Consider the following 19,396-nt stretch of genomic DNA (forward strand, 5'->3'; position numbering starts at 1 on the left):
CCGAGAGCGGGCGATGTAATGATAAACGGATGTGAAAAAACAAAATGCGAAACTTCCTTCCTTTGCCTCAATCGTTACTGGGCAGGGCGGCTGCCCTTTTGCTCCCAATTCTACTTCCTCTTTCTTTGCAACCAGGGATAGTATATAAAGCAATAAAAAAGGGGTTTTCTCGTTTTTTTGTTCGATGCTCACACACACACACACACTCCAGAAAGCGTTTTGTTTTTTTTTTGTTTTCATTGCTGCATAATTATTACCACCGTTACTTTAGTGTCGAGGGGGGGGGGGGCAATTTATCGCCACCCCTGTATGCACTTTCGCAAAAGTACCAAAAAGATAAAACAAAAAAACGCACTGAGTTAAGAAAAAGGGCATTATTTTTTCTGGGTGTGTGTGTGTGTGTGCTAAGCGAAAGAAACGGATGCATTTTCGAGGACGAACAACGGTATATCTGGCTTGCCTGTTGGTGCGCTGGGCCCGATCTTTGCCCGATCTTTTTGCATACGTACAGCCTCCATTCACAAGCGGTCTCGCAGGAGAGATAGTAGGTGCGTCTGTTGATGCGTGCCTGATTCGAAAGGCATCGGTTTGGCAAGTTTTTCCCCCATACCACTTCGGCAGCGGCACTTTGCTTCTGACGCGCAACGGAACTGTGTGTATGCGTTGGACAGGCCAGGAGTGGAAAACTCTCCCCCTCTATACACGCACACCATGCTTGTGTGGTGGTGCATTTGCAATCGGTTCCAGATCGCTGCACACGCACCGTCCTTTCCACTGTGCGCAGTTCTCTCTCCTGCACACAGGGAGTCGTCGTCCTTTTGCGTGAACCTGCGCTTTCCGGTGCGCGCACACAGCAGACCGGACCGGTAAAGGTTGGCCTGGCAGCAAGTTATTGTGACACGGGCGATGGGCTCGCGTTTTGTACGAAACCGAAAAGGGAGCGGAGGGACCCTATGCGTGCGCGTGACCCTATGTTGTGTATGGCGGCGAGCACCATCATTGCGACCGTTGGGTAAATCCGGATTGTTGCCGGAGTGCGGGATAGCGAGAGAGAGAGAGGTGCTTTTAGTTAAGGGATTTTTCCCCCGTTCGTCCTGCGGTGTGGCACCAGGCAGGGTAATAGGTGTCCCTTCTGTTCCCTTCTCTTTCGGTGTGTTTGGGATGGAATGGATGCAGCTCCGTTATTATAGTCAAGGGTGTGTGAGTGAGTGGTTTACCGCACATGAAGGTTCCGTTTTTGCTTTCCTCTCCGTGTTGGTGTTTGTGTCCTGATGCGTTTAGGACCCAATTCACACACCAGCAAAGAGTGCTCGGAATTTCTTCAGCCCTTCGACTTCGACCCTACACACCAGCACACATCTCGTACATCATTGGAAAAGGAAGTGCAAGGACGACGAAAGCCTTGCGCGTACATGTGTGTTTGTGCGGCATTATATCTCGTCTGTTAGTGACGATTCGTTCTGCTGATGCTGCTGCTGCTGCTCGTTCTCCTACACACAATCCTACATGAATTGGGATTCTGCACCGTCCCTGCTGGCGTGTTGATGCAGAATTCTTATCCCAAACCCATAAACCGTATGATGTAGCTTTTGGACATTAACCCCCCGTACCCGTACAGAAGCGTACCGCCGGGTTTATTAAATCTATACAGAGAGAGCGAGGGAGAGACAGAGTAAGTGGAAAGTCAGTCAGTTGGAACGGGGAGAAAGAAGAACGCAAACGCGCGGGGTTTTCATTTTTATTTCAGTTTTCCGCTCTCGTCGCACGATCCTTGCTGTTTGGCTCGCTCCTGATCGAATCGAACCACCACCATACACTGTGTTCACTGTGTCTGTGTGTGTTTGTGCGTTCGTGTGTGTGGGTTCAGAGTCCTTTCGACGACTCCGTTTTTGGCCGTGTGCGCACCGTTCCACAATTTTCGTTTCATTAATTTTTAACGTTTGTTATTGCTGCGCCACATAACGTCCACGGGTTCCTTCTCCCGCTTCCTCTGCCACGTTGTGCTGCTGCAGCTTTTTCGAGCCGGTCTTTGGTGGAAAATTCTTCAAATTATTTTAGGCATACAACCGGCCCGGGGAAGAGTCGCGCGACACACGGGGTGGGTCCTTTTTTTATTGATAAGGGGATGGAGAAAAAGGGGTCTCAACCGAAGGCTTTTTGACCGTTTCGTGTGTAGTGCAACGAGCATTTCCTCCAGACCCGGTGCAGAGAGATATCCCGTACCGAAGTTTTCTCGACCAGCCATTTTGTGATTCCGTTTCCGTGCGCAAACAGCAGGACCAGACGAGAATCACATTTAAGCCTGCGATGGTGGATGGGTGGTGGTTAGCAGAGCGTGTACGTTACGTTGTTTCCTGGAAGCTCGAAAACCGTGCACACCGTCGTGTGTGTACTGCAGCGCTAGAAATTCGATTATAATGTGGTCAAACAACAACAACCCCCGTTTGGTTTCGATTCCAATTTCGGAGAGGTTAGCGGGAACATTTCCGGCCTACAGCGCACTGCTACTAGCTATGATTAATTTAATTTTCGATTCCATCTTGCAGGACCCTATGAACTTTTGGAAGGGGAAAAACTGGAATAAAAAACCCAGACGCTCATGAAGCGCAAAACATAAATTTTAAAACGCAAAATAGACACAGGAGAGGGTCACAGGACCCCCACCCCGAAAAAGCTCATTTAAAGCCAACGGTTTACCGCGTCGGGGTGTTGTGTGAGGTAGTCCATCGCAGGTTGAAAGTCCAAACCCCCCCACAGTCTAACCGCAACATTAATTCGTGCGGTATATGACGTCCGCGGGGGAAGTCCTCTCCTGACTGGCTCGATTGCAGTAGCAGCGCCCAGGTGGCAGTTCCAAAACGATGAAGCAGGGTATATCACTGGCCGGTATGATGAGGTGGTTTTATTGGACCACGCGATGACTTTTCTCGAACCACCGAAATCATGTGTGTGTAGTGGTGGTTGTTCAACCCCCGGGAGTAGCTAATAAAACTGTTGCAGTGCTAAAACAGTGCCAAAATAAAGACAATGAAGTCTCAAAAGCACATGGAACCATTGCCCCCTTTCCGAAATATACACGTCAATCACCAGATAATGGTGGTTTGTTCTTATTTCTATTATCATCATCGGTTTTTGTGCGGGTTTTTCGGGTGGGGCTTTGTGGTGGTGCGCGGGCGGTGGTGGAAGAGAAGGATGTGCGTTAATTGATGGTTTACCTACACCCTCTGAAGGTTGGGCTGTGGGAGCAAAGGGTAGTGGTTTCTTTTCTATTTTATTGCAAACCATTCCGCCGCAAGTGATATGGGTGACGCACTCACGGAAACACAAACACACAGAGGCAGTGCTGGGCAACATATGTCACTCGCGGAAATTGACTGTTACGAAAAGAATCGAGCGGGGGGCAATGTGTATGATAAGCTGCCTTCTCCCCATCCCTTCTGGGTCCAGGAATATGGGGAAAGAGGATACGGGGGATGGAAGTGACTTTTTTGTGGTGTGTGTTGGTTTATGATGCTAATAATCAAATCACCGACTCACCCGTTTCCGACCAATGCCTTGGTGGTGATATGGTGATTCTACCTTCCCCCCTCTGCAACTACCCTTGCATGGTAGGGCTCTCCTCACAGGCAGCAGCAACGGGGGGTTGATAATTGGTAGTAGTGAATGTTTGGCATGAAAACAGCTTGCTTGCTCTGCTCTGCTGCCAGTTATCAAGCCACTGGAAGTGGAATTTCGCCTGCTGGTTGCTGATAAACTACCTTTCTACAAATAATGTATGTTTAGTAACTCTATGTATTTGTTGTTGTTGTTGTTGTTAAATACGATTATCAATGAACGAGGAAACGTCTGCGATTATTCGATACGGTTTAACCGAAGCTAAAGGTATCTCTTCGTCTATGCAACAGCAACAACCTTCTTCCACATTTTGCAGTCGTCATTCATACACGACCGGGGGAAGATTAATCATACGTAGTGTGTTGTGTTACTTTTGCACTGTCAACCCGCCGCCGCCAGCTCTTCTTCTCGTTTGCCGTTCCTTATCAAAACCCTACGATGAGCCTCTTTTCCGGTCCGATCGATAACAATCTGCAATCGTTCGTGTGGTGCCTCTTTGATTACGGTCGGGGCCATCACTGCTGGTGCTGCAGTTCGACTACCTTTTTCCCAACCGTCGTCTATACATTCACGCCCTGGGGGCGATTTAATTTCTGCAGCGGGCTTGTGTTGCAGCTTGCGATGGTTACATAATCAGTGATTAATGCCGTTCTTTTCTTCGGCGGCGTGCTGCGGAAGAAGGTGGTAGGAGTAGGCACCTTGTCGTGGCACTGTTGTTTTATGAGAAGACATGCACAGCATGTGGCGTTCGGTTTTGGCCTTTGCTATTAAAAGCGCGATGTGTGAGGTGAATATGGTGAATATGCTGGTTGGCAAAGAGTTGCTAAGGGATATGATAATGTAGCGACTGGTTGAAGGCAAAGAATGAAGGATATGAAGGTGCTGCTATCTTGGAATCATTCTTTGTAGTTTAAACTGTTATTTTCCTCTTGTTTCATATAATTCGAGCAGTTTTCGAGTAGTTTCGAGTACTTTTAAGAAATTGTTTTCTATTTTCATTTTTTTATCTGGAGTACGTTTCATGCACTTTTCAGATTAATGCTCTGTTTAGTCGCTTTTGAGTAGATTTCGAGCACTTTCGATATAATTTTCGAGTACTTTTAGTTTCATTTTTTTAGTTCTATAGAACTCTTTAAGTAGCCTTCAGATTTTTGTGAGCACATTTTGACTTCTTTTGGATGCCTTTTCGAGTAATGGGTGCCTGGACTTTTCGAGCAATTCTCGAATAATTTTAGATATAGGTTACGCGTTATATTGAACAAAAAAACCAACCTGTGAAATCAATTCTAAAGGTTGTTGAACTTGCTATTGAAGTACTCGACACAAGCGACTTCCAATTATGACAGTTGCTACTTAATATGAAACCCTCTGCCGCGTTTTACTAGCGGCTGTCAATTAATTCAAACTGCCATAAATTTGCACAATAAAGCAAACCAATCATTTACTGCACGACGCCGAACATTTTGCTGCCAGCTTTGCTTTTGCCGCGGCTATGCGTTTGCCTTCTATGGACTGACACCCAAACATGACCTACCAACAGCGAGAACCAACCAACCCTACTACCAGCAGCTTGTATGTGTGTGCTGCAACAGAGTATGCTGGACGATTTAGTAGCCCATCATGATGGCGATCGAGCAAACCCCCCGACGCAGTGGTGTGGTGCGAGATCCCCACGATCAAGGAAACGAAACGCGAAACCGCGAAATGCGGGTTCAGTGCATCATTACCGATACACAGCACACTCACAAACGCAACTCTTATTACCGTTCGACCTCGTTTCAATGCAAAAGACGGCCGAAAAAAATATAAAAAATAAACACCCGCAGAACGGGGAGGTGTCCGATACTCCTGGCGGCTCGGAGGAGGGATCGAGGCTGTACATATATTGGTGGGGCTGGAATGGGGAAGGACCCTCGGTGCAACGTGATGCACATGCTTCTTTGGAAGCGCAGCGACGAACGACCCGCCATCAACAGAGCGACAGATGTTGCGGCGTCGTGTGCGCCCCGGCGAGAAAGTTCACATGAAGATTTTTCGTTGCCGCTCGCAGTGCCAGAGAGAAGTGCGAAGCAAAGGAAGAAGATAAAAACATGTTTTGGTGCACCGAAATGTGGATGTGTGTTCGCTTTTAATGTGGTGGCATACGATGTAGCTCCCTTTACTTGCACTGCTGCGTTGCGATCGTTTCGGTGCGATCCTACAGGTTGCATTTTTCGTTTTCGAGCGAGATGCACTGACTCATCGATGTGTGTTGAATTTGTTTGGAGCACAGAAAAAGAGGATGTTGAACTTCCAAAATAGTTCGAAACAGTTAGTGAAAAACATCTCACTCACAGCTCAAGTGCTCCGGAAATAGCGCAAAGGAAAGGAAGTGATCGTGCAGTTATCCTAATTTGTTTGCATTGTACACACTAAACGCGCATTCCCTTCCCAGCAGGGTGCGATAGACCGACGCTGTAATGAGTCTGCGCCTGTTTGATCGAAGATTCCATCGGCCCAAATCTCCCCCATCGGATGCAATGCACTTCATCGCTACGCAAAGTGGTCTTCTTTAAAAAAAAAGGTTCGAATGCGTCCCGCGCGAACCCCTAGAGTACGGCGCGCGAGCGCACTTCAACTCCACAAGGGGTCGTCGTCGGCTGCTAGGTTCAGTAGGGTATGCCGCCGCGTTTACCATAGAGAGCATTGCGCCACTACAACTACCGGGGATTAGGATAGGTCACGCGCATCACGAGACTTTCGTCGACCGGATCCGAAGATAAAGCGGATCTTTGTTTGTGCTTCTCTTTTGCTCCTAAAATCTCCAAGATTACTCTTCTGTTCTTCGGTGCTTCCAAATGCAATGCCAAGCCAGACGGTGTGGTTTCTCGTTCGCGTGTCGCCGACACAGCCACGCATCCTAGTAGGAGAGAAGAAAAAGTAAAGGAAATAAAATCGAACCCAGCAGGAAACCTCATTTTCACCTTGTTTTATGTTGCGGGTCGGGCGTGTATGTAAAAAGGAATCGGTACAAGTGGGCCTAAACCGAACAGACCGAGCAGCAGGCACAGCACAAGTTGATGAGTGGAGCGGAGAGACGATCGTGTTTCGATCATCCCAAAAACTTCAATCCTGATCTAAAACCACCGTCACACCGGATGGACGATGCGTGATTTGTGTTTCGTTCGTTGTTTTCGTTCGTTCGCTTCTTCTGCATGTCCCATCCTACATCCGGTCCCGCGGCAAAGGGCCACGCAACAGTGCTCGACTCGTCAGACATGATGTGTAGAATGAAGCAACAGTGCGGCATAATCATCGTCCTTGTTGTTTGAGGGTACACGGTGTCTTCTGAGTTCTGTCTTAGTTTGGGGGACTTAATTTGCCCTCAACGTGTGGCTTCGATGGTGTGTGCGTTTTACAATTTTCGGTGCAACTGATACGCCGGGCCTACGTCCCGTGCAGAGCAGCAGAATCATAATTAGGACTGGTGCTGCTGCTGCACCACAAGGAAAGTATTTTTGGACATCGCCGGTGGCGCAGTGTATGATGTATAGAGACGAGGATTCGCTTTTTGAGTGGCGATTTGGGTAATTGCTGTTGGCGTTGACGTATCGGTTGGGATGTGTGTAGTGCGCCTATCCCCCCTCTCCCGGTGCAAGTTAATAGGCCACACCTAATTGGTTGTAAAATTCGGTTAGGTTGTGAGCACTGTCGTCTCCAATATCTTCAGGAATTAATTAGGAAAACGGTTGATAAATGCTGATAAATGTGTACTTTAAATGAATAAATAACATTTTATGTTTATATTAGAGGTTGCTGCTTTTCCATAGCATAATTTATGATACATTCAGTTGTCTTAACAGACACATGCCCCTGTGTCTCGTAAACGTACGCAAAAAGCTTGCAAAATTAACATCACAGCCAACAACATGAACAGCACAGAATTCGAGTGTGTTATCGGATACACCTTATACACACAGATGCAGCAGCTATCTTAACGGAAGTAATGAAGATGATTATTTCGTTAAAAACAGCATTAAATACCCCTCCAGTATATGTAAAAAACGGTCATATTTTGACAAATTTCTCACTGCTTTAAGGCTGCCATGGCGATCGAATACATAATGAGTAATATTTTTTGTGAGTATTGCTTAAACACAGGTAGAATATGATGCCCTCCATAAGGCTGTATTACGTTACCGCTTCAATAGCGTCGCGCTAAGCGTTTGTTCTCGTACATCAAAAGTTACTAGTTCAAACCTCGACTGTGCTCTCGCGCTCCTCAATCGACAACTACTGACAAGGCTTTTACCACTTCTGGATAATAGATTTGTGTACGTATTACCTCTAGTACCATTGATTAACATAAATAACTTGTGTATGTGTATGTATTTGCCTGTTTTATATTGTAATGTGTACAATACCATCAATCAATTATATTTTTTCAAATGGTTTGCCTATCCTAATAGCCCGTGTGAGGTTGACTTTTCATGCCTAATTATCCACAGATTACTTTGACGCTGTGGTATTTTATTAAATTAACTCCTTAATAAAACAAAGTCGCCCCGCCCCCCTTTTTTCACTTTAAAATCGCCCCTTATTCACACAACTCGAATGGTCCCTACCGTCGACGCAGAATCCTCTGAAATAGGGCAGGAAGGAGCTGTGTGCGAACCTTTTGTTTATCCTGTGACAACAAACCACTTGCCAGTTGGGTGGGGAGGCGGACACAGGCGTTTCAATTTTACAGCTCTAGGAGGTTAGACTGCCATGCCCGGTTTCTGCCTGATATGCGTAGCGCAATGTGTGAGGTATTAGGAAAAAAAGGAACGAGTAAAGCACACTGTTTGTTGGCAAATTGGTCTACCCACCGGGGGCGTTTGTGTGTGTGTTGTGGGGAGACGGAACCCATCGGAGGGTACACGCCATCATCTCTCCCCTAGAAGTCCCCCAGTTTTTCCTGGAGGACTGGGCTGGTAGAATCGTTGACTTTTCTGACTTTTCATTTTTGGCGCTTGCACCCGTCACAGCACATTCTCTCTCTGTCTCTGTCTTTTTGGTACTCAATCTAATTCACAAATTTGTCCGTTAAAATTCAACGGACAAGTAAAATTCAATGGACAAGTGTGTGTGTGTGTGTTTATGTGTTAAACACTGGTGTATGCGGGCCCCAGCGCGTTGTGATGCTAACGGCCTTTTCACCAACGAAAGCGAGGTTTTCGCGGCACTATATACGTTTGTGTGTATGTGTATCCCTGTGCATATGTTCCCCAACCAACGTCACCACGGCACAAGCGGCGGTATCATTCTATGCTGGTTTTCCGTACGCGCGAAGGCCAGAGCAGCATAAACCAAGCGGGGTGGGTATAGAGAAGCATCGGTGTAAAATGCTGGCCACGCTGGAGGTGTTTTTTTTTTCTTCATTCTTCCTATTTGAAACCGAAGCAACAGTTTTTGTTTATACTTCTCCTTCAATCGCCTCAACTCCTCCCCCCCAACTTCCGAAATACGTCCGTCCCTCCCGGTGTGTGTGTGTATGTTGATCGAGGGATGCGAACCCCTAGCGACGGGGAAAGAGGGAGAAGAAGGGATTTATCAATATTTGTTTTGAATGTTTTGAAGCCGCTTGCCGTTTCCTGACCTCGACACAATCCCTCGCTCGTGGAAGTGGCATGTCCGGCGAATGGGAGGAAAGGGGGGAGGAGAGGGGGACAAAACATGCAAAGACACGGTCGAGTGATTGAGCGATAGAGGCAAGATTGACAGGCTGTGCAACTCCTGGCCGGGGCCTGGCGAGGTAATATCGGCCAGTGGGTTCCACCCGACCGACCAGTTTTTGAGGACGTCTGAAGCGGCGCGTGTGTGTATGTATCCATGTTTGTTGTAGGTGTATAAATTGATCCATCTCCCCCGCAATGGCATTTATCGGAGCGCGCCGCGCCGTCGTTTCCTGCTGGCTGGTTCGCGCTGGGACTGTTCCGTGGTTGCCTGTCCGCCACAGTGGTGTTGGTGGTGGTGGAGTAGTAGTGCGTATATGCATCCTCCCCTCACACTCTCCTTCCTTGTCGCTCGATGCATGCAACATACAAACATGGGGAGCGTTGTGTCATTCTCTCGGTATCGGTGCGCGATGGTGTAATAAAACGCCAGGAGGGCCGGCGAGAGTTGCTTTCGTTTCAGTCGTCGTCTGCCCGCGCGTGTTCGTTAGCGGCTTTTTTTTCCACCCGGTGCTTTTTCAGCTTGGGAGTTCAGCTCCCTGCAGTGACGGTAAAAAATAACGCAACATACACACGCACGCGGGGGGTAACATTCATCAGCATAGCGCCCGGGCCTGGCGCGGCAATGTTTCGGTTCCGCGTTTGTAGTGGCGCACAGCGCCGCGTTTTCGGTTTCGACCGGCGGTGGGGCCTCTTCCGGTGGAATGTTTCTCTCAAGCGCAACTAGTGGCGGCCGACCCGATGAGAATGGCAGCGAGTGAGCAGCACATTGTTGCATTTTGAGAGTAATTACAAATTTAAATTTAAAGTAGAAAATTGAAAAAGAAATCTCAACTGTATTTTAGTTGATTTTGATGTTAAAACAACGACCCTGGAAATCTCCCAAACGTACGCCATATGTCCTCGAAACGTTTCCTTCCATCACACCCGAAAAAAAAAGAACGAGCAAATCTCGCCGCAGAGTTCAACATCCGAATCGTGGCAGCACCACACAGACGCACAATATATCCTTAAGATTGCGGTAAGAAAACCCCCATCCTTCGCGCGGTCAATAAACTTTTGACCATCTGCCGTCCGCCGTTTAAAATGTCCGACCTCGGGTGCGAAAACCCGTTCTTCTATACCGTGTACACGCACGTGTGTGTGTGTGTGTGTGTGTGCTCATGCTGGTAGAAAATTAGAGAAGGTGCGTTAAATGAATGGTGCAGGAGGTCCTCCTCCTAAAAATCAGTCCATCAGGCCGCGGCTGGTTGCATTAAAATAATGTCCATTTGCAAGCGGAGATCTTAATCAACAGGTTGGTCGCTTGGTCCTTTCGTAGAAGAAGCTGATGACGCGTGTGCCGCAGATTTTTGGGCAAGTTGGGGGTAATTTTGGGCTTTCTTGGGGAGGAGGCCGCGTCAGGATGATGGCGCGGCTCAATTGTGGCACGCGTTTATGAGCAATTGTGTGCGCGCGGGTTGTTTTGGTTGATAAAATTATGTAAAAAAGAAACACAACGTCGTCTTCCGTGTGTGTGCTCTGGTTTGCCCTCTTTTGACTCGTTTTCGCTCGCGAAGAGAAGGGATCCTACTGGCTTCACACCACCGGGGAAAAAAAAGGAGAACAACTGCGGGGATCTGCGTTCTTTTTCTTGTATCCCCTTCGCTTATCGCTACAGCTTGAAGCGAAAATGAAGCATAAAAAGACGATAAGTAAAAAGACACAGGCAGCGCGCCCCCGGAGGCACAACAACCGGCGCGCGCGCGCGCCACTTTATGCTGGTGTCTGATCGCTCCCTCTCCCCGGTTTCTGTTTTGGGTTCCATTTTTTGGGTTCATCGGCACCATGGTGGGGTTGCATGTTTGGCTGTAAGGGTTGCTGCTTTGCCGTCAGGGCTTGTGTACAGTGCGTCTCCTGTGTGCTTAGTAGGAAGGATGCTCCTTTAGTTCTTTTCAGTTCAGTGAAGGGTTTCTGGGAGTATTTGGTGCCCGCTTTTTATCCTTTGAATAGTCTCTAAACAAGATTATGGAGAGATGTCTTAAAAGATATGTCTACAGCGGCACATTATCTGGAGATAAAAATGCAATCAGCGTTTCAGCGAGTTTTAAGGCAGAAGAAGAACCCACGATATCTCCTTATTATCTTATTTTTACACATTACAGACGTATTTTAAAAAGCATTTCTCCCCATTAAAACAGTGCAAAAAATCGATCAAAATCGAATGTTTTAACCGAAAAGAAAATCCCCGAAGCAAAAGGTTAATGGTAGACCACAAAACCAGTCGCCTTCTGGCCCATGAGACTTATATATATCGATCGATGATCGTAAACTGACGAAGAAAGAGAGCGAGAGAGAAAGAGCAGCGACTCAAAAAGAGGGATAGAGCTGTACAGTTTCGGGTACAGGTGGTACCAGTTGCAATTATTAACATATTTATGGTTTCGGTGCAAAAATTGCAGACCAAAAGAACACCAGAAGCTCCGCCGCCGTCGCCGAGGTGTGGTGGCAGCATAGGAGCGACGGAGCGACGATGCATTTCGAAGGATCTTCCTTTCCTTCGGCGGGTCCTCTTCAAGCGTGTCTTCTGTCTGTGTTGCTGGCTACACTATCTTGTTCGCGTGTTTATACAGAAGAAAAAAAACCGTGCCGCGTTTGAGTGTGTGCGGGGCCAGATGTTTCGAGTTTTGGTTCCCCTTTTTTCCGGGGTCTCTTCCTCCGCGGGAGGTGGGCGAAAAACGGCTCCTTCCTTTCTCGTCCCCATGGCGAAGGATGGTGCCGATCGCCGTCGTGCACGATCCTCTCCCCGTGGTTGTGTCCGTTTTCTTTCCTTATGTTTAATGTTTGCCGGAGAAGTCGAACGGACGCGCGCGATCCTCTGAAGACATTTGTGACGATCCGAGCCGCTTGATTGAGCATCTATTCGGTGTGGTTGTTTCTCCCTCCTCTGCTAAAGCGAAACACAGGGGGACGGGCAAACAAATGAATTTGATTTTTTAAATCACCCTCCTTTCCCTCGTTGTGTGTGTGGTGCCCGCTTCGTTATCGCTGCTGCTGATGATCCTTGGTTGAAGTAAAAAAAAAAGTTTACTGCTCCTAACCTCTGTGCTTGAAACAACGAAAAAACGCGCATAATTGTATGCTGTCCTGCCGTCGTGCCCCCGTCCTCCCGAAGCAGAAAGCCCCCCAGCTTTTTTGGCGAATTTGACCGCTCGCGCGCCTTCCCCATTATCGCGCACCGTCGTCGTTGTGGTTTAATGTTGTTGATCGTAATTTTTACGTTCCACGCGCGCGCGCGCACGTTATCAACGTTACCGCGCGGGACCGCCAAGAAGGGATGGTAGCAGCAGTTATGATTCTACCCGCTTGCGTTTTTAATGGTGCTTTGCTTGCCCCGTTTCGCGTGCGTACGCGTTCGTCGCCTAGCCGGTCAATCAAGTCTTCGGTTCGGTGGAGCCGGCCGGCGTGTGCCTTCTTCCTTTTTGTGGAGTGTTTTCGTTTTACCAGCCTGGTGTGGTGGTGCTCTGGCGCTGGTGGGTCCCGTTCGGTGATGCGCGATGAAGGGCCCGTCTGCACCTTTTGGCACTGGTCGCGTGTGCACGTTCGTCGCTTGCGCGTGCGCGCGCGTGTCCATCCATTCACATTTATTCCTGTCCCGGAGGATTGTCGCCAAAGGGTTCCAAAGGAGGAAGGCGAGTTGGGAATGGAGGGGAGACATGTTTATTTATCCTTTTCCTTCGTTCCACGGGCGCTCAAGGTGGAAACTCTGCCCTGATAAATGGTCACCGTTTTCGTCGAAAGGTGTGCTCTCCACACAACAGCAGTGCGCACAAGAGGAGGAGTGCGATAAAACAAAGCATCGAAGAAAAAATCCTCTCAAAACTTAAAAAAAAAATCATTCTTCTTTTTCATCGTTTTTGAAACCTTTTTCACTAAAATTTGTCTTTCCTTTCTTTCTCTCGTTGCAGAAAAAGCAGGCTACCAATCACCATATGGCGGCATGGACAATGGCGTGGTAAGTTCTGCTTCAAGGATTTGGAAACTCTCTACCTGATTGTGCGTGTGTGTGTGTGTGGATATATGCAAACAAAACGCACCAGCACCACCCCGTATCCTTGCTCTACACTCTGTCTGTCTCTCCTTCTCCGAGTGTGCTCCCGCAGCGGCAGGGTGATCGCCTATCGCAAAAAAAGGAGAAGGGCTGGAAAGAGGACCCCGGGGGGAGGAGATGTCATCAACGAGGCGTAAAACGGGGAAACATGCCTCCGTTTTTTTTTAACCATCCCTCTACTGCCCTCCCCCCCTTGCGATGCTGGGGCGAGATGCTGCTTACTTTGTAGGTTAAGTGTGTAGGCTCTCTCTGTTCTGTGTTTTTTTCTCCTCTTCTTCTTCTCCTGCTTCTGTGCACTGCAGAGGACGACACTAACGCTCCTTTCGCGGCACTCTGCATTCGACAGGTGATGCGGCTCTGTGTTGCAGCCAAGCACGCACCGCCAGGCAAACAAAACAACAGAGCAGGAAAAAAAAGGCTGACAAGAAATGAAAATGATTACATATTCCCCAAAGTTGTCCTTTCCTGCTTTGGTGGGGGGGAAAAGGTGTGGAGCGGGAGGAGAGGCGCAAGATGAGTGGGTTTCGCCGTTTTTAAGGTGAATTGTGTGCACTAAGGGGGGGAAGGGAAAGGAGAGAGACAAGTTCGGAAAAATCATTTATTTCTGAAGGTTGAATCTGTTCGCTCGATATGTTTTGTTTTCCAGCGTCTTTTTTTTCTACAACAGACTGTCTTTAAGAACGTGTGCTGCTGTTTATTCCCTTTTTACTTTTCTTTCTGTTGAAAATGTACTGGAAGAAAGAGGAAGAGACAGGTTACTTTCGGGCGTTGAACCTTGCAGGTTTGGCTCAAAGTCAAATGTATTTTCTGATTTTGACAGTGTATTGATTCGGTTGTTGGTTTTTTTTATGTATTATTTTTTGTGTGATCATTTAGATTCAACAGGTTTGTTTTCGAATATCAAAGGGCAATGGATGCTGATTTTCTTACTTTTTTGTTTTAAATCCATCTTATCCAATTTTAACAAACGTTTTTGTTCTCTTTTTGTTTCTAATTTAACAAAACTTTAAATCCTACCTTCCACCTTACGCAGAAAGCACACCTGTAGCTAAAACTTCGCTCTCAATTCCCCTCTCTCTCTGTTTACCTCTGCATCCCCTATCGTAGACTGAAATGGCCATTTTTGCGCACGCTTTATAAAAAAAAGTCTGCCACGAGCCACGCTGGACGGCTGCTGCTCGTGCTCATGCCCAAGCCCAAGGTTTTACTTGTTTAAATCTCTTACACCGGCCATCGGACGCCGGTGTCCTGCAATACGTCTCATCGGACTGTCTATGTGTCTGTGTGTGTGTTGTATTGGATGATCCCCGAAGGTTTCAAACAATAGATGAAAAAAATAATGCCAAAATTGTCCTTTTCTTCCGCTCATTCCCGACAGATTTCGAGAAAAGTGATTTCAATCGAAGGCTGTATGTTTGCATTTGATGGGCACACGCTTGGAATTATGTTTTTCGTGTGTGTATAGGTGTATGTGTCTGCAGAATGGTAGACAAGGAAAAGAATAAACCAAAAAACAAAACAAAAAATTGCACATAAAAGAGAGAACCGTCTTGCTCTACGCACCCCGATGGTGGTGGTGCATAGGTGAAGCAAAAGCAAAAACTGCAAAAAAAAAGGTGAAATACAGATAGAAAAATAAGGAACGAAGCATAAATGAGCTCCTGCATGCTGTGGATGCATAATGAAGGGAAACTGTAGATGGATTTTTTGTCCTTGTAAAGCTAAAGAAAAGGGGACGCAAAAGTGAAGAAAAAAAACCTGGTCGAATAAAGGGAAACCCTTCGGCGTATGCATAAAGTGCAGCAAATTTCGCTACACAATAGAGCGACGGGAAGGTGCAACAGGGGGTGTGTATGTGTGTGTGTGTGTGTGCTGTGTAGGAATTCAATCAATTGTGGAATTGTACAAAAGTGATGTATTTCTTTTGCAATATTCATTTTTTTTTGTAAATTTCCCTTAGCCTTGGCAAATTGTTAATATTTGAAGGGAAATGCAATGCCCTAAAAACTGGCTTTAAAAACGTTGAAAATAGTTCAATGGAGGGAATAATATGGTTACAAATTTCTCCAAGAATACACGTCGTAGTCTTGAATTTAATTATCAGTTTTAATTCAGTTACGATGAGTCAAGAAATTATTCTCGGAATAATCGCCCAGGAATTGTTAATTAGATCCCCCCAGCAAGATGACTTGATGATTTCTTTCCACTTTTCCACCATGATTTTTAAGTTCGGGCGTCTTTTGCCCGTTTTTGTCGTGCCTTTTCAATCATACTTTCCGGCACGCCACACCGACCGACCGACCGACGGACGGACTTCGTTTTCGTATAAATTTGCCGTCCAAACAAAACGAAATGGCGGGGGAAAAAATGAAGGAATAATTATAACCTCATCGAACGACCGACAGAGAGACCCCAGCAAAAGGACAAACGTAAGGAGCAAACCACCACCGCCACTGCCACCATCGCCATCGTCGTCCCTGGAGCCGGCCAATCCGATGTGTCCATCCTCTTACCTCGCCTGTCCGGCGAGGGCTTGAATTTTCGGTCGGTCGGAACCCGAAAACTATGGAACTTGATTAAGGCTTGAAAGGTTCGAGCGCGCGAGAGCGCACGCCAATGATCAAATCGTTGCTTTTTCCTCCCAAACAGAAAAAAAAACCTGAACCTTTCGCAAACCGGAGAGACGCCAGCTGTCGCTCGTAGCTCTGACACCATTCTGTGCCGCATAGACGACGCCTGATGTTGGGGTTTTTTGTTGTTGCTGCTGCTGTCGTCCTCCGCTTCTCGTCTTCGCTTTAACTTGGGTTGTCTGGCTTAACGTTTTTGAGCGTTTTTTTTTCTCTCTCTCTATGTGTGCTCTTCGTCTTGTGGTCCATCCAGCTATCCACATCCATCTTCCATATCGGTTCCTGCGGTTGTCCTGCTGTCTGTTTTGTGCGTGATGGTGATGCTGGTCCTTTCCCGAAAAGAACTGTACACTTTACGAGGCTATAGGTTTCTCTGGGTGTGTGCGTTTCGAGTGCCCTTCGAAATCCGTTTTCTTTCCTGAAGTCGTCGTCATTCAGGCTTTACGCGCAGGAAAACCAAGCGAACGATTCCTTTTCCTTTACGGCCGATAGAGCACGATTCAGGTATTTAAATCGGATTGTGTTCAGTTCTGCCGGGCTTGGAGCTATTGCTGTCGTGTTGTGTCTGCCTGCCTGTGTTCCTGTTTTCTGTGGGCAATATGGAATTGGGGCCGGGGTTTCCTGGTGTCTCGCAGCCAAGGGCAGCAAAATGAGACACAGAAGCGATACATTCGGAACTAACTCAATCACAACCGAATGGCGAAACGTGATGGGCAGTTGAGAAGGAAATCCGACACAAAGAAGAGGACCGACCGGAACACCAGAACCTGTTTGCTTTTTGACTACCGTTTTGTGTGTGTCTAACTAACTCGTACTTGTTTGCTGTATCCTCTGGCAGGGGTTTTCCTTTCCCAAACAACCGCCACATATACTTTTTTTTTATTCACATATCTACTCGTCGCTCGCCCCGGTAATGGGCGGATAAACTCAAACTTCCGTCCCGATCCCGAAGATGACACATGATCCTTTCGTTGGATGATGATGATGATGATGATGATGATGTTGTCTAGTTTCCTTTCTTGCTTAGCCTTTTTATTACTTCCGGTGCTGCTGGATCGTCATTTTAATGCCGCTTTTGTCGCTCGGGAGACGGGGATCAAATTTTCTCAGACTCTAATGCATCAATTTTAAATCTGAAGCGGTTTTGCACAAGAGATGTTGACAAAAAAAAGCGGAAAGGATGGTAGGGAATAGGATCCTGCGCTGAGAATGGCATAATTATTATTATTATTAAAAATGCATATCTTAAATAGGTCGCCGTTTTAAAGGGCTCTGTCGTACGGGGCGAGACTGAATGACAGATAACGGAACGGAAGTGATGATGCTCTATTTCTCGATGTGACACGTCCTTTACCTTTTTTTTAGTGTCACCAGTATAAGGAGCAAGTAACATCCCATAAGTAATCGTGCGTCTGTTTTTTTACTTTGTAGCTAGCAATTTAAATACCTTTTGATGAAGGTCATCTAAGGCTCAGTCCCAGTAACTGATTTGTTGTTCGGAATTGCTCTCATAATCCTATTTCAACCAGACCGTTTTTACCAGTCCACTCCAGTTGACAGGAACTGGTGAGAATATTCGATCGAAAGAGCGATAGAAATCCCCTCTCCTCAGAGGCACTGCCAATATCATTACTTTAACCCGCCGAGACCCGAACTGAACACACTTTCACACAAAGCCGCGCGCCGAGGTGTGTAATGATTACTACGCCTTAATGTGGGACATTAATGTGGACCACTTTTCCGCGCTGTTGTTGTGGTGTGCTGCGTGGACCGGGGAGACCCGGGCTAAGCATTTTAATAAACCTATCAAGATCGAAGGACACCGTTCCGCAACCGGAGCGGCTTTGACTTCTGGCCATGCAATTTACGAAATATATTTATAGATGTGTTCGAGGTGCACGCCTGGCTGTTGTGTGGTGTAGTGTGGAGTCTTTTGTGCCTGTGGTGCGCGATATTCTGCGCAAGTGAAGCTGTACAAATTGTGCATATCGAATCGTAACCGGGGCAGAGATTTACACAGCAGCCAAACTTTTGCTTTCGATACGTGCGGGGGGCAGCAACCCCCGACAATCGACATCTTGGCATTAATATTCGGTCCTGCCGGCGGGTGATACTGGCTAGGAACTGGCAAATGGGGAGCGCAAGAGCTGGGCCGATTGTGCAACCTCTTAAGCATGCCGAGCCAGTATCACTCTAATCCCGCTCGGTTCCTTTGCCCGGTTTGGCCCCGGAGGTGTCTTCGGATAAGGTGGTGGTCCACGGGACCGAGGGAAGCCAACAAAGTCTAAGTCTTTGAGTGCAAGATACAGAAAAGGGAACAAGTTGTAAGGGAACAGAGAAAGAGAGCTTTGGTTCCGAAAAGCCTGGAACGAGATAATGCACTCGTACGTACATACGTGAGTCAACTCTGGCGTGCGCCAACGATCGTGTGTTCGTTGTTGTGTGCCGGGCAGGTTTTTGTGTAGTCATTTTCTCCGGGGTTTGCATTTTCGTTGTAGGTTTTCTTTCCAATCAACCCGGTGGTACGACCACGTCGTCAGACTAATAGGCTAGGGTCTACCATCTATCTTGCTGCTGGGGGAAATTCGCCTGTTTCCGGGAATGGATTGAGGCCGGTTGCAAACATTGCCTATATGCCCTGAGGAGTGTTTCGGTGCTTTGCTTTGAAAGTCCTGTTTTGAATGTCTGTCTAATAGTATGTGTGGACGTCTTACGGTACGAGGCAAGGGTCGCTTATGTATACACTATAGCTCATGTGTGGATAGAACCATTCGTAAGACGAATAAAAACAACATGACATTGTGGTTGAAATGAAGTTTTTATTGATAGTGCCTAACATACATGACATGCTAACTTCCAACTCCAATATATTTTCTTTATCGCTTTTTTGAGTTTTAAAAGCATTATTATTTATAAATCACTTTTCTGTTTGGTGTCATATCTCATTCAAACAGGTATTGTAGCAGTCATTCTGATGTAGTATATATAGTTGGCGAATCAAATTGGAAGTTTTAGAACTGAAAAACTTAATTCATTGTGTAGTCATGGTCAGATTTGAACTCACTCTCTCTCGCTCATGAGATCGCCGTGTTGGCCGCTGCGCCATGTAATCTTGCGGGTGAATCGAGTTTATTTGTCGTATAGGTTGTACCACAACCAATTCGGTTTTATTTTTCTAAAGCACAATCTGTGTGTTTGGGTTAGTTCAACAAGTGGTGGTTTACATTACTTATCACACCACGAACTTATCAATTCACGTTGAATTGATCCGTGTTCAATCTTCCAGAAGGAGGGGGTCGCGTTTAAAAAAGGAACCGATTTTAACCTTATCATATACTTGGTTCCTTACGCTTCTCTCGCTTGCTTCT

The 19,396-nt window shown here is 46.9% G+C and overlaps 1 protein-coding gene across 8 annotated transcripts in view; it reads left to right on the forward strand.

Moving 5' to 3' along the window:
* LOC4577964 (protein daughterless) overlaps nucleotides 1-19,396 on the forward strand; it is a 69,396-nt gene that overhangs the window by 21,887 nt on the left and 28,113 nt on the right. For all 8 annotated transcript variants that reach the window (XM_061653943.1, XM_061653941.1, XM_061653949.1 and 5 more), the window contains exon 2: nucleotides 13,259-13,305. In XM_061653943.1, coding sequence (XP_061509927.1) covers nucleotides 13,259-13,305 — 47 coding nt within the window. The remainder of the gene's footprint in view (nucleotides 1-13,258; nucleotides 13,306-19,396) is intronic.

Source organism: Anopheles gambiae, chromosome 3 (genome assembly GCF_943734735.2).
Source record: "Anopheles gambiae chromosome 3, idAnoGambNW_F1_1, whole genome shotgun sequence".
Taxonomy (NCBI): Eukaryota; Metazoa; Arthropoda; class Insecta; order Diptera; family Culicidae; genus Anopheles; species Anopheles gambiae.